Raw genomic sequence first — 19534 nt, 5'->3', positions numbered from 1 at the left:
TGCTTCTGTGTCCGCTTGTGTTCTTGTCAGCGGCACTGAGAATCTGTGTCTCTTTTTGTTGCGTCATCTTGCTGTGTCAGCTCTCTTGTGTGTGTGGCACCACTGCTGGGCAGGCTGCACTTTCTTTTGCACTGGGCAGCTCTCCTTACAGGGCACACTCCTTGTGTGTGGGGCTTCCCTACATGGGGGACACCCCTGTGTGGCACAGCATTCCTTGCACACATCAGCACTGCGTGTGGGCCATCTCATCACACAGGTCAGGAGCCCTGGGTTTGAACCCTGGACCTCCCATGTGGTAGGCGGATGCTCTATCCCTTGAGTCAAATCCGCTTCCCCTGCACTAATTTTCTGAGTTTGTTATTTAAATGGAATGTGTGTGCTTAATAATCTCCTTAGATATCGGAATGATGCCCAAATTGGTTAAAATGTGTGGAGCTTTGTGTTCCTCTGTTTTTCTAATAAGCTTTTCACTTGTTATGGGAATTAGAATCCTTTCCTTCTTAGCCCAATTAAATATGTTAAAGGCAGCCTCTGTGAAAAGGCCCTTCTTTGAGGTCTAAGTGGATTCATTGATCCTGAAAATTTTCTCAGTGGCTCTTAAAATATTTTATAATTATTGAAGACTTACTATGAAGGCTGTCTCCATATCTTCCTTCCAGAATGCTAAGGAATAATACAGGTAACAGCTCAGACTCTAAAGATGAAGATGGCTCAGTCTTTTCACAGACTGAGCACAATATCGTTGCAACTTACTTGATTATGGCAGGTATGGTTGTTTAATTGGTCTGTTAGTAGTTACTTGCTTTAGAATGGGAGGGGAAAAGAAGGTTTTCAGCACAGGCAAGTAGAAAGCATGACTTCATAGTGATAATATTTCACATTCCATACTGTTACTTTTTGAGGTGACTTGCTTATGTGGTAAATGAGGATGGATAATATTTGATATGTCTACTTGCAACCAAATAAGAGAATATAGGTGAGAAATGGAAGCATCGCTAATGATGGGTAATGACAAATTGCTTTGAGTCTTGATAATGTAAGCTGTGAAGTAGGGTTGAAAAATTCCTATATAATGAATAATTCTCTTGTGAAAATCACATATATTTGGTTATTACATTATCAAATTGAGTTTTACTGGGGATGAGTGCACACCTTAATCAAAATGCATTTTAATATCATTACAAGATTTTCTTGTTTTGGCAGTAGTCTAGCTAAGATGTAAAGGTCTATGAAAGAATTAAAGCCCTAAAAAGAGAGAGCAGAGTGCATTGTCATTTGAGGACAGTGCTTGAAAATTCAGTTCTTTCCAGAATGTTTAACATAATGTAACTAACTCTTGAGCTTTGAATTCCATCTTTTAGTAAAATAGGGGTAATAAACTACTTGTCATGATTATTGTGAAGAGTAGAATGAAATGACACATATTTGTTTCTTTCCCATATGCACACATTAATTGATTGAAATATTGTATTAATCACTTAGTTCAAGACTTGTTTGCAGAAAAAAAAGGGGGAAATAATGGTAGAAATTCTTTGGTTATTTTTTTTATGTATAGGTTGAAAGATGGTCTAACTTTTGAACTGAGCAATTGCTGCTTTTCCAACCTCATGCTTCTCTACAAGTTTTAGAAAAACATTTTGTCATGTTGGGTTTATTAGTTTAGGTTAACTTTTATGAAAATTTTCAAATGTATTCAAAGGTAGAGTGAAAAGTATAATTAATCCTCATGTACCAATCTGTATAATGCTAAAAAGTTTCATAATTGCTTAGTATTTCTCCCTATAATTGACAGTTCTTATACTAGAAATTTTGAGTTCCTACTCAAAAATTTTTTTAAAAAGTTTTAAAAAATTTTAGTAACATGTTGGAATCAAAGGTGACCCCCGAGTTTCTTATTTGGACTACATTTCACCAAGATAGGAATGTGTCTGAAGAAGAACAAGTTTGAGGCAGGAGAAGTCTAGCATAGCATTGATGAAGAAAGAAAGACCAGGTAGTATACTAAGAAGGATTTGCTGAAAAGATTGGGAGAAGTGTTTCAAGAGGGAGGTAGTGGTCAATGTCAAGTGCTGCTTGGAGTTTTGACTGACAGGGGATAGGGCTTAACTAAGGCCTGTTAAATGACCTATTGTCTATTCAGACAGCGACAGCAGCAAAGAGAAGAAAGGGCTAAACTGTTTAGTGCTGTTCTCATACTTCTCCCCCCATTATATCCAGGACTCCACAAAATAAAGTTCGTTCTGGTTGCATACTCCATAGGCAGCAATTTACTGCATTGTGATTTTTTTTTTCTTTTGGTGGTAATCTTAGAGTAGTTTTAGATTTACATTTACAGAAAAATCAACCTAAAAGTACAAGGAATTCCCATGTGATCCCCCCTATACAGACATATCCCCACACACATGGTTTCCCCTATTATGAATATCTTACATTAGTGTGGTACTTGACTTACAGTTGATGAGCCAATAATGAAGCAGTACTACCAGCTGAAGTCTATAGTTTACATTATGGTTTCCACTTTGTACTGTACAGTTTTATAGGCTTTGACAAATGTGTACTCTTGTTTCGGTCATTGAGTATCATAATTTCACTGCCCTAAATGTGCCCTGTGTTCTACCTATTCATCTCCCCCTCCGCTCTGAACAACCACATTTTTATATCAATGTTACAAGTTCTTCCATTAACACAAGATAACTATAACAACGTTAAGTCTACTTTGGTCCATGGCTACACCTCCCTTATATTGATCATGCCTCAATCTTGGGATGATGTCTGCTGTGGCTTCAGGCTGAGAGGGAATTTAGATATTATGGGGCAGATGGAAGGAATTGTTTTGCTTGCAGTTGTAGATACTCCTTGTTTTTTGAGATGGGATTTGTCCATCTTTTTATCAGTTGTTCAGGGCAAGACTGAAGAACTGGATTGTAGGAGTTGGCTGCAACTCTGCTGGGATTCAGGACTCAGCTGGCATATGTACAACCTGAAGATTTAAGTGAGAGATATTTAACGGATATATTGAAAATTACAGGTTCAGATTAAAGAACTAGAAGAATTTCATGAGTAAAGGACTTAAGAATATGACTATGTTATGATGAGGAAATAGATGATCATATATTCCCAAAAGGCCCCGCCAAGGGGTTGTTGATTTCATAGGCTGTGTGACAGCCTGGTGTCTGGATGTCCCCAGAGTCCTCCGGAGCACTCTTGTTTGAGACTTTATTTACTGTGACAATTTGTGAAATCTTCCTGGGACCTGCAGAGGCATAACCTCTGGAATGACCTTCCCAACCCACTTTGAAATCTCAACCGTAAAACATTTATATTTAATGTTTCCCCCTTTTGGTCAAGGTCTGTTTCCAAATGCATCACATTGTGTTTTTATGTGACTTTATTTTTTAATCAGCAAATTTGCAGCTAACCCCAAAATATTCTTCATTTTCATTAAGTTTTTTGGGGGGATATTTCTTGGGCTTATGCTGAATATTACACACTAAAAATAAAATGAAAGCTTTATCAGCTTGTGCCCTAATTATGCCTGAAAGAATGATAGAATTTAAATGATACAAGTTTTAGCTTTTGGTTCATTTTTTAAATACAGCTACTGTATGTTTAATATAAAAAAGGCGTAGATGTTAACTGAGAGCCTGATAATCTGCATGGGACAACTAGGAATATATGAGAGTCAGGTGATATGGCATCACTTAAGATTAATGTAATAGAGGCAAGTATTTAGGAATTTAGAGAGGGCATACTAGAGTAGGAAAAGGCCTTGAAGCAGAATTGGGCCTGAAATGAAATTGGAAGGATGAATAGCATTTGGATGGGTAGAGGAAAGGAGCAGGGTCTTCCAAGTGAGAGAAATATGAATCATGATTTACAACATGTAGGGTGCATTTGGTGAATAACTAGAATGGAGGGCTTGTTTTGACATGTGTAAAAATGCTTAGAAAACAAATTGAGGCAAAAAACCCTGGAATATCAGATTGGGACATTTGGATTTTTATCCCACAGGCAGTGGGAATATTGGATATTTTAAGAAGAGCCATGGTGAATTCTAGGTTGTGGCCAGTTTATTCTGGGAGCAGCATGAAGGGGAAATGAACAGGAATCGAGAAGATTTATGAAATAGGATGTTAAAATAAATTTTGACAGGTACCAAGATAGAACAAATTCTTAATTAGCTGCTAGTTTTGTATGTTTGTGCTTGGAAACCTTCCCCCTCTCCCATGATAGCTAGGAACTGCTCACTAGTAGTTCTCTTGATCATGAGCACTCTGTGCCTGCTTGTCACTTTCTTCTCCTTTAGCCCCTAGGAATCTGGTAATGGCTCCAGTCTCTCTCGGCTGAAATCTAGTCACCTAATCCCCTACCCTTTAGATGTAGTCTGGCCTACATCTGGTCTAAGGGAAACTTATGCATCCTTTGCAACATGTAGGAGATATTGGTCAGGTTAGCATGCATGTTTGGGACACTCAACAATACTTCTCATTGTATTAATATTGGCATTCTAATTAATATGTGTGGCAATGAGTTTACCAGAGTCTGGTCAACTCTGGAGTACTGATGATACTGAATTTCTGGGCCTGCAAGGATAAGAGTCAGATCCCAACCTGGAAACTTAACTACGGTGATACCAGCTGTGAGGCATCCCTTTGGACAAGAAAGCTGGCTCGGCTTTCTCTCTGGATATCCAAACCTTGCAGTGTGCATTCTTCTATAAGGGGATGTGTGTGTTTTGTGTGTTGAATGAAGATTTAGACATGTTCAATTTCAAGTAACATAGAATAGTCATGAACTTGCACTTAGTAGATGCTTAACAAATGTTTAATTGCTATGAGTTGAATGTAAAGAGAAGATGAAAGACTGGAGGTGGGTCAGGGCTGAAAATATTAGCAAAAGAGCTGTTAGCATAGAATGGTAGGTGAGGCTTAATGAAGCTTGAGAACTAAAGAGAAGAGCCCTGAGACCCTGGGAAGCAGGAGGAAAGTACGCTGCCAGTTGAGAGTGTGTGGTTGAGCACATAATCCTAAAAATCAGCAGGGTGGTGTGAAAGTCAAGGGAGAAATTTCAAGGACAAAGTGATCATTAGTGATGACCTTAAAACCAATTCTCGGTATTGACTTATGCAATTGGTAGATTTTTTGAGTTTCAGTTTCCTAATTTCTATTTCACAGAAGGGCTATGAAGGTATTATAAATAGGTTTAAGAACAATTGGAGCTCTTTAAATAAATGTACTAAAAAGGGATTTGCTGTATTTTTGAAAGGGCCTAATATTTAATTTTTATTGTACTTTTAAACATTCAAATTAAATGTATCTTTTTTTTTTTTTCTTTTTGGCATGTTTTCTCAGGTATAATAAGTATTGTCAGCAACATAATAGTTCTGAGCATCTTCATTAAGTACAAGGAACTTCGGACACCCACAAACACAATTATCATAAATCTGGCTGTTACTGATATAGGGGTCAGTAGCATTGGCTACCCCATGTCTGCTGCTTCAGATCTGTATGGAAGTTGGAAATTTGGATATGCAGGATGTCAGGTATTGGAGATCTTTGGGATGAGAGCAAAATAAAGTAGACTGAAGATGTGAATTTAAATGTCAAAGTTCTCAAGTGTTTGAACCAATTGTAAGATAATATAGTACTTTTATTGAAAACAGCTTTGGTAGTGATCGAGAAATATATATATATATATATATTTTAAAGATTTGTTTATTTATTTAATTCCCCCCGCTCCCCCGGTTGTCTGTTCTCTGTGTCTGTTCTCTGTGTCTATTTGCTGCGTCTTGTTTCTTTGTCCTCTTCTGTTGTCCTCAGCAGCACGGGAAGTGTGGGCGGCGCCATTCCTGGGCAGGCTGCACTTTCTTTCGCACTGGGTGGCTCTCCTTACAGCATGCTCTCCTTGCGCGTGGGGCTCCCCTACGCGGGGGACACCCCTACGTGGCAGGGCACTCCTTGCGCGCATCAGCACTGCGCATGGGCCAGCTCCACACGGGTCAAGGAGGCCCGGGGTTTGAACCGCCGACCTCCCATGTGGTAGACGGACGCCCTAACCACTGGGCCAAGTCCGTTTCCCTCGAGAAATATATTTAATAAGAGAAATATCACTATATTTTCCAAATTCCCCCAACTCAAAGGAAAAAACAAAGTAACAAAACAAAGGTGAATTTTGGGATATTCAATAACTACCCTGCTATCAAACAATAAACTATTTAGTGACTTAATCATAATATTTAAGGGATGTATCTGAGAAAAAGCTATGGTAAATACTCTTTGAGAAGTTTTGATAAATATGTTTATGCTAGTTTTACCGACAAGGAAATGAATTATTCTAATTCATTAGGCATATATGACTTCTGGCTTGATTTATTGAAGTTTACTATTTCAAGCCATAAAATTATAAAGTAACATGAGAACAATAGAGAATAATGAGCATCCATGGATGCACCAACTTTTTGTCAAATCTTAAAATCTTGCAATATGTGGTTAAGATAATTTTTCTTTTTAAAGATATAAAACTTAAGGTATACTGTTGAAGGCCACTGTATACCATTTGCCAATCTTCCTTCCTTCTTATGTATATTTTTCTATTTCATTACATATTTATATGTCCATAAGCCAGAAATAATACTATTCGAATTTTAAAAATTTGTGTAAATGATACATTGTTTATAGTTGAGTTCTTTTTATTGTTTAATATTATGTTTCTCCCTGCCTCCCTGAGATGGCTCCCTTGTCTGTTTGCTCATTGTTTTTGCTCGTTGTCAACTTGTTGTTTTTGCTTGATGTCTGCTCGTTGTCTGCTTGTTGTTTGTTTGTCTTCTTTAGGAGACACCAAGAACCAAACCTGGTACCTCTTATGGGAGGCAGGAGCTCAACTGCTTGAGCCATATGTGCTCCCTAATATTATGTTTTTGAGGTTTATCTATGTGATGGATATAGGTGTAAGTCATTTATTTTAACCACTACATAGTATTCCATTTTATGAACATACTATGACATTTATTAGTTATTCATTTTCTTGTTATTAAGCATTTGTTTCAATTTTTAAAAATTACAAACAAGGCTTCAATAAATGTTCTTGTACATATCTCCTTCTGCAATATATGAAACTTTCCCTGGATCCATTTCTCAGGAGAAGGATTTTTGGGTTGTAGAGATTGTTCATCTTCAACTTTATCAAATGTGGCCAAATTGCTCTCCAAAATGGTTATACCAATTGTGAACATTTCTATTGCTCTAAATTCTTACCAACTCTTTGGACTGTCAGACTTTAAAATTGGTATCATTTTGATGGGTGTGAAATGATATCTTGTAGTAATAATTTCAATTTCTTTGCATGCTTAATGTGGTTGTGCATCTTTTCTTACATGTGAATGGCCCATTCATCCTTTGTCCATTTTCCTATTGATTTTGCCATTTTCCTGTTGATTGTTACTTACTCAATAGTAGTCTTCTGTAGATTATATGCGATGCATCTAATTTATGATTTGTTTTTGTCCTCTTTATGATGTCTTTTGTCATATAGAGGTTTCATGCTAAGTTTTAAAATATTTTTTAAAAATTTTATTTTAATTAATGAAACCTCAAATATGTTCCATAAGTGCCTTTATTAAAGCAGCTACAACTTGAGAATGACATGTCTATTTTAAACTTAGTAAAATAAAAAACATTTACTATATTTAAAATATATTCTGTCAATGGGATAAAAGTTTAATTGTTTCTTGGGAAGGTGTTTGGAATGGTGGATTCTTTCCAATTTTGACTTTCAGATTTATGCTGGATTGAATATCTTTTTTGGAATGACAAGTATTGGATTACTCACTGTCGTGGCCATGGACCGGTACCTGACCATCTGCCGTCCTGACACAGGTATAGCGCTTTCCTCAGCTTTCTATATGAATTTCTTTCTTGGCTAAGTACCACTCAACACACATTCATTTCAAAATACAAATGTAATGATTTTTGCAAAATGGTTGGTCTTATTTCTCTGGCAAACTTTATTCAAAAGTTTCAATGATTTCTTATTGTACTTAGAATGAAATGCAAATTTCTTAACAGCCTCTAAGACCCTGCATGATGTGTCCCTGGCCCACCTTTACAGCTTCACTGAGGCCACTCTCACTTTTGGCTACTGACCAAGCTTTAATCTACTTTGGGGCCTTTGTACCTGCTGTTGTTCCCTGTGCCTGGAAGCTCTTTCACCTGCTTGTCCTCTGGTGGATCCTTTTTATCATTCAGGTTTCAGTTTAAATGCCATTTGCTTTTTCAGAGTGAGAATTTACATTTATAGACTGAGTGAACTAAACTGCTTTGCAAAGAATCTACTTGGTAACAACTTTGAATTATCAGTTAAAACAAAGTGTAGGTGTGAATCCCATCATTGGCAAATGATGCTAATTTTCATATGCTTGTCACTAGGAAGAAGAATGACCATCAATACTTACATCAGCGTGATCCTGGGGGCCTGGATCAATGGCTTGTTTTGGGCTTTGATGCCTATCGCAGGGTGGGCTAGTTATGCTCCAGATCCTACTGGTGCCACCTGTACCATAAACTGGCGGAAAAATAACATGTAAGAGAGATGCTTATCTTTTAAAATCAAATGCTTCCCATATAGAAATTTTCTCCTATTTCAAACTGAAGTTCACATCACATGTTTCTAATAGAGTGTAGCAAGGGGCTCCCTTGGTAGTGTTTATGGCAAGAGATGAAATTGCAAAAAGTGCATGTTCACAAGTAAAGGTCATTCAACTCCTTTTCTCCCCCTTCTTGTGTCTTTCTCCCTCCCTTCTGTTCATGCTTCTGATAGTTGTACCTTGAGTAGAAGGGAGTGTTAGTTGATTAAATAGCATGCCCCAGGCTGACTGCCTACTATCCTTCAAGATGATCTGGTGATAAAGCATCTTCTGGGAATTACAAAGCAAAAGTATAGTACCTGCAAGGATTTTCCTGCTAGGTAGTGAAGTTCCGTGGTATTTCCCAGGGGAAAAAGGATAATTTCATTTATTAAAGTAGAGAAGAGGTTACTCAGAAAAACAAATAGAAAATTTCCAAATCTAAAAGTTTTTCTGTAAAGGATCAAAAAGTCAGTATTTTACGTTTTACAGGCCAGACAGTCTTTATTGCAATCAACTCTGTCATTGTACTGTGGGAGCAGCCCTACACAATATGTAAATGAATGTGCATGGCTGTGTTCCAATAAAACTTTATTTACAAAGACAGGTGGCAGACTGGATTTAACCCACAGGCCATAGTTTGCTTTGCACTGGTCTAAATGAGCTATGAAAGTCAAAGATACTTTCTAAGATATTTAAAATATAATGATCAAGGGCAGTTCCAGTATTATTTCTAATTTCAAGTATTAAATGAGTAATCATGATTGCCTTTTCCTGCTTTCAGATCTTTTGTTTCTTACACAATGACAGTTGTTGCGATTAATTTTCTTGTGCCTTTGGCAGTGATGCTTTACTGCTATTACCATGTCACTCGATCCATTAAACATCATACTTCTAGTAACTGCTCTGAGTACTTCAACAGAGACTGGTCAAATCAGGTAGATGTAACAAAGGTAAGAAGTCAAAATCCTTAAAACAATTTTTTGTAATCAAACTTTTATTTTATACGTACATAGTTGAAAGAGCCCCTTGTCCCTGGGCAGTTACCACTCCCATTTTTGATTCTCATTCCCCAGCTCTTCTAGTATTTGCCTGCCTAATTCTAAACAGTATGCTTTTCTGCTCCTTTGGATTTTTTTTTGTTTGCTATAATCTTTTGATTTCCTACTGTGGAAAATGAGGATTTATTTCTCCTATACCACCAATTTTCCTACTCTTCCCCACTACCTTTCTACCTCCTCATCCTGTCAATATAATGATAATATTTGGCTAGGTTAAGAGTCAATGTTTACATCATTGTTACTGTCTAAATTGTATTTACTGATGATTTATGTAGGGTACAATGATTTAAATTTCTTATACATCTTTTTTTTCCTTTGAAGTTAATAATTCATTCATATTCTCTTCCTGTCACCCTCTCTCCCACTGTCTCTCTCTTTCTTTCTTTCTCTCTACTCTCCACCCCCATCCTGTAGTTCTATGTACCTGCCATTATTCAGTCCTAAACTCTCTGTCAGCCTCCATTCAGTATGCTCAAACACATCAGAGGATAGATTCACATCATCCTTTTCTTGGAGATATCCCTCCTGGCACCCTCAGGTCCCTTGCTCTCCTGTGAAATGATGCTCTCTGACTACTGCCCAAATTGGCTGGCATCTTCAGCTCTCCCTTCATCACCATCTGGGAATGCTTTTGGCCTCTCTCCTGGATCAGATCCCTGTTTTCTAGATTGTATATCTTCCTTTTTCTTGGTTTACTCCTTCTGATTTGGTAGAGCATGTTCTCTAGTAGATTCCTAAGAAGGTTACAGGGAAGATAAATATTTTAGAACCTGGCAGGCCTGAAAATGTCTTAATCCTACTGCCATGTTTGACTGATTTATGTCTGGCATAGAATTCTAGGTAGAGAAATTATTTTCAAAGGACTTTGAAGTCTCTGCTCTATAGGCTCCCAGTGTCTACTGTTACTATTGCGAAAGCTGACTCCATTCTGGTAACTCATCCTTTGCAGTGATCTGTGTGTTCTCTCTGGAAGCTTGTAGCATCTTCTCTATATCTCCAGTTTTTTGAAATTGCATGTCAGTGTGCCTTGGTATGGGTCATTATTTGTCCATGTGCTGAGTACTTGGTGAGTGTTTATGGTGTAGAGACTTATGTTTTCCACTTCTAGGAGAGTCTATATTATTCTTTTGATATTCCCTCCCCTCTGTTTTCTCTGTTCTCTTTTCCTGGAATTCATTTTTTTTTTTTTGGGATATTTTATCTCTTGGATCTATCTTCTCATTTTCATCAATTTTCTCTCCTAATTTTCTCCTTCTCACCCTTCCTTCCTTCTTTCCTTCCCCTATTTCCTGGGAGATTTCCTCAACCATATCTAGGGCTGGAACTAGGGTGAACCCTGGACACAAACTTTAAGAAGGCACAAAAACACTTAGTAACCAAGAAAAATATTAAAATAAAAAATCAAAATTAATGTAAAAATTAACTGTTAACAAAATATAAAATTTTAAATAAAGACAAGCTCTGACTCTGCACTTGCTAGACTTACTTTATTTGCCTCTCCCTAGTCCCAGTCCTGACCATAATTTCCAACCTTTCTATTGCATTTAAAAAAATTTCTGCCATCATTTTTATAGCTAAGATAAAAATTATTTTTATAGGTAAATAATTATTTTGTGCTCTATCCTCTTTTTATAACCTCATTTTCTTGTTTTATGGATATATATTTTCTCTTATTTTTGTGATCTTATGTATATATTTACGTTTTCCTTTTCTTCACTATCAATTTTTTGCTTCCCCTGACTTCATATGCTGTTTGGTCTCTGCCTGTCAGTTTGAGTGTTTTTTCTGTGTTTGATGCCAATAACCATCTCCTCATATTTAGTGATGCACTGAAAGACTGACTAGAAGCTCTAGGAGGTGCTGTTCAGCTGGGCTCTTTCTTCTGCAGGGGTCTCTTTTCAGTACAGTACTCCAGCCCTCTTCTCAGCCCACTATCACTCAGTCCCAAGTTTCCCTGCCTTAGCCTATCATAGACTGAACTGCTGGGGTTCTTCCAGGGAGGGGTGGAGGCAGTTGCCTGGCTGAGTGGACAAGGGATCTGGAAGTCTTAACGGCTTTGTTTTGCTGATTTTGAACCAGTTCTCCAGTTCCATGCATAGCCCTTTATCCAGTTATCCAGTTTCTGAGACTTTCTGGAGTTCTCTGCAATGAATTTGTTTGTATCTGATTTTCCCTCTTGCTGGCTCTTTTTTTTTTCTTCATAATTTTCATATGCTAATTAATATGCCTCCTGTCCAACTGGTATTCAGTTTCCAACAAAACAAACAAAAAAGCAAGCCAAACTATTGTCTGATCTTCAGTTCTCTGTTTTTATGGATTCTTGTCCTTTTAAAATATCTTTCCATCATTTTAGTGGGCAATCAGAAGGAAACAATGTAAAATTTATAATTTTCTATTTAAACTAGAAGCAAGGAAGCTCCTTTATAAAATCTTCTGCACCATATGTATTGTATCTCCAGCTTAAATGGCCTGTATTAGAATTCACCATGCTCAATAGGAGCTATTATTTCTAGGTTGAGTTTAGAAAATTAAAAAGCTGTTTTTTAGACTAGTAGATAATGACTGTGAGACAAAGAAAAAGCAATGTCAAAGTCCATAGCACAATTACTAGAAATAATCTGGGGGTGGATTTCATTTAGCTCTCATTTAAACTGCCTTTTGTACCCTTCCCTCATATACCCAAAGAAGGAGGGTATCTTTACATTTATGTAACATTCTTTTCTTATGAAAACAAACCAATTTTATTGACACAAATTATTAAAAGCATAAACCCATCCGAAGTGTACAATCAGTGGTATTTGGTATACTCACATAGTTGTGCATTCATCACTTCAATCATTATTAGAGCATTTTCATTAGTCCAATAATAATAATAATAATCAAGAAACAAACTCATCACCTCTCAATCTCTCTATGCCTCCTACATAGCATTCTTAAAAACAATGCACTATACCAGCTCTTGTTACCATAGTTTGAATTTAGGCACCTAAACAAAATATATTGAGAGGAAAATCCCAGCTATTTCCTTTATGTTATTAACAACATAAATGTTTTCAAATATCAATCTAGATAGTTTTTCATTCTATTTTAAATACCGGGTTTAGTGACTATTTATTTCTTTTACAGATGTCTGTGATAATGATATCAATGTTTCTAGTAGCTTGGTCCCCTTACTCCATTGTGTGTTTATGGGCTTCTTTTGGTGACCCAGAGAAGATTCCACCCTCAATGGCCATCATTGCTCCACTTTTTGCAAAATCTTCTACCTTCTACAATCCCTGTATTTATGTGGTTGCTAATAAAAAGTAAGTAATGTCTAAAATTCTTCTGAAAATATTGATATAGAAAGAATATTAAAAGGGCAATATTCTAAGGGTTCTCTGGAGTGACAGAAAGTCATTTCATACGTCACACAAGAAGAAGATTTGGTTCACACAATGAAAAATATAGCAGCGTCTAGGACCTCAAAGGCCTAGAGCTCCATTTCTGTTGCAGGCTCTTCCCACATGGTAACAGAGGTGATCATGGAATTCTAAGACCCAAGTTCTATCAGCTAAGTAACCCCAAAAGGGACTTCTCAGATGGCTTTCTGGCAGGAAAGTCCACAGAGGGCCCTGGCCAACTTAGCTTGGTTCGTGTGGCTACCCCGTCCAAAATACATGGAATGGCTTTTCTAAAGCATAGAGCAGTTTTATTACCAGAAAATGGACAAAGTAATATTAGATTCCCTACATGGATAGCACAGTTATATATTTACCAGAAAGAAGACATGTCATCTAAATGCAAGAGAAATATCCAGCGCTAATGTAAGAGGCTTCAGAAGTATGTAGTCATTCAGGATAATGGAGAATCCCCTTCCCTCCCCTCTTGTTTTAAAGTCTCAGCAAGGATTTCCTTCCCTGACTCATCAGTGAAGTTTAGATTATTTCATTTCCTGTTACTGCTGGAAAGATGAAATGAACCAATATGCTCTGCTTTAATATTTGGCCAGAAGAATCTTAGTACAGATCAGGTTATTTGAACCTGAATGCCAGTGTTGCTTTTTATTAATTTATTGTGTATTTATGCACATGTTTGAAGAGCAGTTTTAGCTACAGTTAAGGTATGTGAAGAAATATTCCATTTTAAAGACTGAACAGATCAAGTAAGAAGAACACACTGTTGGTACTTCTTTGGGTGAAGGCCAGTTGTTCTCAAGCACCCTAATTTCAACTAGCCTTAGCTCAGAACAGATGCATGAAATGCGCATCCTTAATTAAAAAAAAAGATTATAATTAATATTATAAGTGTCATTTTAAACACACATAATTATTAACCATTATTAAAGGTCTTCGGTGCTTATAAGAAAGGGCACAAAATTGGTCTTTGTGCCATATGCCTTATGTATTTGTAAAGGTTCTCAAATAGAGTTGTTAAAATTGGAGACAGAAATTTATTTGGGGATGACAATTGGCAGTAGTGACAACCTAATCCATAATTGCAAATGTTTTAGAAGTTCCAAGTCATTATAGGATAATATCAGATTTTCTCTTCTTTATTGTAGATTCCGGAGGGCAATATTTGCCATGTTAAAATGTCAGACTCACCAAGCAATGCCAGTGATGAGTATTTTACCAATGAATGTATCTGAAAACCCATTGGCTTCTGGACGAATCTGAAATAAGAGAAAAGCACACACTATCAAATCATTTTTCTTTCTTTGCAATACCTTAATTTTATTTTAAATATTAGTCCATTTAGATCAAATGTAGACATAGATTAATGGTCCTGTTAGACATTACATTTCTCAAGTGCAGCACATTATTGTGCCTATGCAGTTCCTGCTATAGTACATGTTTTTTAAATTTCCTTATGTGTAAACTTATGCTCATGTCCTTTGATGTATCTAGGCATAGGGGATTAAGGCCCCAACTACGTTTTCCCTATCATAGCACACATTACCCCATACTGACGGCCTAGCCACTTGCTGAGGTCCTCCGTTGGAATAGAAGCAGCCACTTTTTAAATGTTAATAAATTAGTAATTAATAATAACAATACTAAATTAATAATAACAATTAAAGTCCTCAATAAATAATTACTGAAATGGTTGTTGGATATTCCCAGTTAGAATAGAAAACATTTTTGCATTTTAAAATTTAAAATTTAATCTATTTAACAAAAATATTTTAATTACACTAAACACCATTGCTTCTAACTCACTTATATCAATCAATGACTATAAATATATTTGTATACCAATATAGCCTCTGTGTGTATTATTATTCTGCATTTTTCAGTTACCATTTTTCTTCATATGAACATATTTGCCACTAGAAGTAAGTGCTATAAAAGTGGGGATTTTTGTCTGTTTTGTTCTTTGATGTTTCCCTAGCACCTAGACCCATTTTGCCTGGCACATATTAGGAACTAAATATTTGTTTAATTTTGGTGAATGTTGAATGGATTTCTAGACTCCACGTTTGTCATTTTAGAGACCATTAAAAAGATAGCATGTTAACGTAACCTCTTAAAGTGTCTCTTTAGGTGAGCACTTAAAATGCTTCTTATTTTTAATTTTATAGATGAGCCACATTTTAGTACATATGACATTTTTGGGTGTGAAGGATTATTAATTTAAGTGTGTTCTCAGACTGGAATTATTTGATAAAAACATAAAAGTATAATTATTGCTAGCTTGCTGTCCGGAAAGACTGAATTTATTACCATTGCCACTGGCAGTATATAAGCCCTTGTATTCCTGCTAATAACATGATATTATCATTACTTTTTAAAAACATGAGCTACATATGGTAATATAAATAATTTTATTTGACATTTTTCTAACTGCTAGTGAAACTATATCTTTGGATATTATTTTCTTATTTCCATTTTTTCTTTTGTAAATTGTCTCTTAGCTTCATATAAAGTAAAATCAGAGTATTAGTCTTATATATATATAACTCTATGTATTTGAGATGGTAAGGTGTTAAAACAATCTTCTAACTTAGCTTGCCATCCTCTGCCATTCTCCCTGCAATCAGTACATAAACTTTTAGCCAGAATAATCTTTCCAGAATAAAAGCTCTGTAAACCCTTCAATTGCCTGCCTAGTAAATATAAACCCTTCAACTAGATCTTCAAGACTTTCTTTAACATGGCTCTAAACAAACTACCAGGTTTTGTCTTTCTCTGTAACCAAGTTAAAATCTTTTGTGTTCCCCGAAAACTTTGCATGCTTTTGTGCCACTAACTCTTTGTTCATCCTGGCCCCACAGCAGAGCTATTTACAGAGAAAACAGGCACACGAGGTCCTGTGCCTAAGGTCATAGAGTGAGTAAATGGTGAGACAATATTTTATTGTCTAGACAGTTGATTCAGAGTTCCAATACGCCAAGCCTTGAAGTCACTCCTTGCAGCTTAGGAAGGGAAATTTTTTAATTTTTAAAAGTTTATTTCAATATAACTATGCTTACAGAAATATATTCATCGGTTAATAGAATCCAATTTAAAGTTTAACTTATGCTACACGTGGGAAGCGGACTTGGCCCAACGGATAGGGCGTCCACCTACCACATGGGAGGTCCGCAGTTTAAACCCCGGGCCTCCTTGACCTGCTTAGCCCAAGCGCAGTGCTGATGCGCGCAAGGAGTGTCCTGCCAGGCATGGGTGTCCCCACGTAGGGGAGCCCCACGCGCAAGGAGCGCGCCCCGTAAGGAGGCCACCCAGCGCAAAAGAAAGTGCAGCCTGCCCAAGAATGGCGCCACACACACCGAGAGCTGACTCAACAAGATAATGCAACAAAAAAGAAACAGATTCCCGCTGCCGCTAATAAGGATAGACGCAGTCACAGAAAAACACACAGTGAATGGACACAGAGAGCAGACAACTGGGGGGGGCGGGGAAGGGGAGAGAAATGAAAAAAAAAACACAAAAACTTATGCTACACAATTTGAACCAAAAATTTGGTACATGGTTTAACATTAAAAAAAAAAGGGATTTGCACCTTTTTATTTTTCATTTATTACAAATATATAAAGATTCTCCCTCAAATGCTACTGCTATAGCAGACAGCAAGAACCATGAGAAATTTACCTTTAGTTTGCTTCAGAAAAATAACACATATTGCATTGTAAAAGTTTTAAAAATTAGTGCAACAAAACATTGTTGCAATGTTTTAATGCCAGCTTACAAAGTTCAATAACTAATGGATGTGGTATGGGGGAAGGGGAGCAGGTAACCTATATACACATGGTAAAACTGTAAAAGCTATCTCCCTCCCACATCAGAGGTCCTGGGTTCGGCTGCCGGTGCCTCCTAAAGAAAGAAAGAAAGAAAGAAGATGAACAGACACAGCAAGTGCGAAAACATTGAGGCAGTGGGGAGAAATAAATCTTAAAACAAAAACAAAACACCTAGGCCCTTGTGAATTTTACCTCTTTTTTTTAAAAAAAAGAAAAATATAGCCCCAAAAGGAAGAAGCAGCTCTGAAAAAGAGGAAAAAGTAAAACTTAAAATAGCTTGAAAAATATTGTGAATATACGTTAAGAAGATGGCTTAAAGTTATACATTTTCATGGTGGCAGACTTGGCCCAGTGGTTAGGGCATCCGCCTACCACATGGGAGGTCCACGGTGCAAATCCCAGGCCTCCTTGACCCGTGTTGAGCTGGCCCATGCACAGTGCTGATGTGCACAAGGAGTGACATGCCATGCAGGGGTGTCCCCCACATAGGGGAGCCCCACGCACAGGGAGTGCACCCCATAAGGAGAGCCGCCCAGCATGAAAGAAAGTGCAGCCTGCCCAAGAATGGCGCCGCACACATGGAGAGCTGACACAACAAGATGACGCAACAAAAAGAAACACAGATTCCTGCTGCTGCTGATAAGGATAGAAGCGGTCACAGAAGAACACACAGCGAATGGACACAGAGAGCAGACAACGGGGCAGGGGGAGGCAGGTGGGGAAGGGGAGAGAAATTAAAAAAAAAGATTCTTGGCTGGCATTTTTCTCCTTCAGTATCTTATATATATATATATATATATATATTTTTTTTTTTTTTTTTTTAAGATTTATTTATTTCTCCCCCCGCCCCCAGTTGGCTGCTCTCTGTGTCCATTCACTGTATGTTCTTCTGTGACCGCTTCTATCCTTATCACGGGACCGGGAATCTGTGTTTCTTTTTGTTGTGTCAGCTCTCCATGTGTGCAGCGCCATTCTTGGGCAGGCCGCACTTTCTTTTGTTGTGGGTGGCTCTCCTTATGGGGCACACTCCTTACACATGGGGCTCTCCTATGCAGGGGACACCCCTGCGTGGCACGGCACTCCTTGAGCACATCAGCACTGCGCATCGACCAGCTCCACACGGGTCAAAGAGGCCTGAAGAGGCCTGGGGTTTGAACTGCGGACCTCCCATGTGGTTAGGCGGATGCCCTATCCATTGGGCCAAGTCCACTTCCCTCAGTATCTTAAATATATCATACCACTGTCTTGCATCCTTGGTTTCTGATGAGAAATCAGCACTTAATCTTATTGGGCATCTCTTGTATGTGATGAATCTCTTTTATTTCTCTGATCTCAGGATTCTATCTTTATCTTTGGCATTTGACATACTGATTAGTATATGTCTCCGAGTAGGTTTATTTGGATTTTTTCAGATGGGAGTACATTGTATTTCTTGGACATGGATAGCTATGTTCTCTGATAGGGCTGGGAAAATTTCTACCCTTATATCCTCATATATTCCTTCTGCCCATTTTACCTTCTCTTCTTCTGGGACACCCATGACACATACATTTGTCCCTTTCCTGATTTTCCAGATATTAAATGAATATACAGCTCAGGGACCACCTGCCTCAAGAAGCCCTTCCCAACCAAACGGCTTGATATTCTTCTCATGTTCTCTTCAGTAGTCTGTGCCTGTCTTACCAAGTGAGTACTGTGTATGTAATGACTGCTTTTCTTCTTCTTTGTACTCCTAGTCCTTAGTATAGTGCTTGGCACAGAGTAGGCACTCAGTAAATAGTCAATGAACAAATGAATTGAGTAGAATCTGATAATCTTAACTTTAATTAGTAATTGATTTAATTGAGCAATTTTACTGACTTTATTATTCCTAGATAAATACTATTATTCTTAAATAATATTTCTCATTATTTTTATAGAATTGATTTTCTTTTTTTAAAAGTTTTTGGTTTCTAGATGATGGGTATAACTACCCAATAAGAAGATTAAATTACATATTTTTATAACCAAAACCTTTGATTTTCCCTCATGGTGGATTCTCTATTTCAGATGTGTAGGTAGCACTTGTTTTTATTTTTTAAATTTACGTTTTATTTTCTGATAAACCCTAATATCACTAAAAGAAATAACAGTTGACCTTCAAATGTGACTTTTGATGCACACAAATTTGGGAAGCAGGCTTGAAATAAAATATATTCCCGAACAGAGATAATTGCTTTCATTAAAGGTAAAAGAGCTGGAATAAACATTATGATGATCTGGGAGAGTCTCAGTGTATATTTTTTTCAAGTCTGTCCTGCCACTCAGTGGTGGATAGAAGAATTTTTCCTTAAAAATCTACACACTGGACTTTGTTTTCTTTCCTTTTGGTAAATAACTAGTACATAGCAACAATGGTAACTATTCTAAATCAATTTCATGTCATGAGCATCTATCTTTAAAACGAAACGTTACAAAATGGACTATTACACATGCTGTTAAAAAACAAATGCAAAGTTTTTAATGTTACCTCAATAAAAAATTTAAAAATTCTGATAACAAAATTTAAAAATACAAAAAGAAAATTTATGTTTTTAAATAAAACATAAATAATCCACATACTTTCAAGTATTTACCAAGACATCAAAGTAT

General features: G+C 37.0%; 1 protein-coding gene across 1 annotated transcript; it reads left to right on the top strand.

Moving 5' to 3' along the window:
- Window positions 1-586: 586 nt before the first annotated feature.
- Window positions 587-14468, top strand: RRH (retinal pigment epithelium-derived rhodopsin homolog). The gene is made up of 7 exons (XM_023583998.3): window positions 587-766; window positions 5352-5542; window positions 7775-7874; window positions 8424-8577; window positions 9405-9573; window positions 12808-12986; window positions 14225-14468. Exons 1-7 carry the CDS (start codon window positions 661-663, stop codon window positions 14337-14339), a joined length of 1014 nt encoding a protein of 337 aa, XP_023439766.2. The 5' UTR covers window positions 587-660; the 3' UTR covers window positions 14340-14468.
- The last annotated feature ends 5066 nt before the right edge of the window (window positions 14469-19534 follow it).

The sequence above is a fragment of the Dasypus novemcinctus genome, chromosome 1 (genome assembly GCF_030445035.2).
Source record: "Dasypus novemcinctus isolate mDasNov1 chromosome 1, mDasNov1.1.hap2, whole genome shotgun sequence".
In the NCBI taxonomy this organism is placed as follows: domain Eukaryota; kingdom Metazoa; phylum Chordata; class Mammalia; order Cingulata; family Dasypodidae; genus Dasypus; species Dasypus novemcinctus.
The sequence above is the reverse complement of the archived record's forward strand: the minus strand, read 5'-3'. Positions and strand labels throughout refer to the sequence as shown.

Coding starts and splice junctions, on each gene's coding strand:
- RRH (XM_023583998.3), top strand. CDS start 661: ATGCTAAGGAATAATACAGGTAACAGCTCAGACTCTAAAGATGAAGAT. Junction 767..5,351: donor AACTTACTTGATTATGGCAG/GTATGGTTGTTT, acceptor ATGTTTTCTCAG/GTATAATAAGTATTGTCAGC. Junction 7,875..8,423: donor CATCTGCCGTCCTGACACAG/GTATAGCGCTTT, acceptor GCTTGTCACTAG/GAAGAAGAATGACCATCAAT.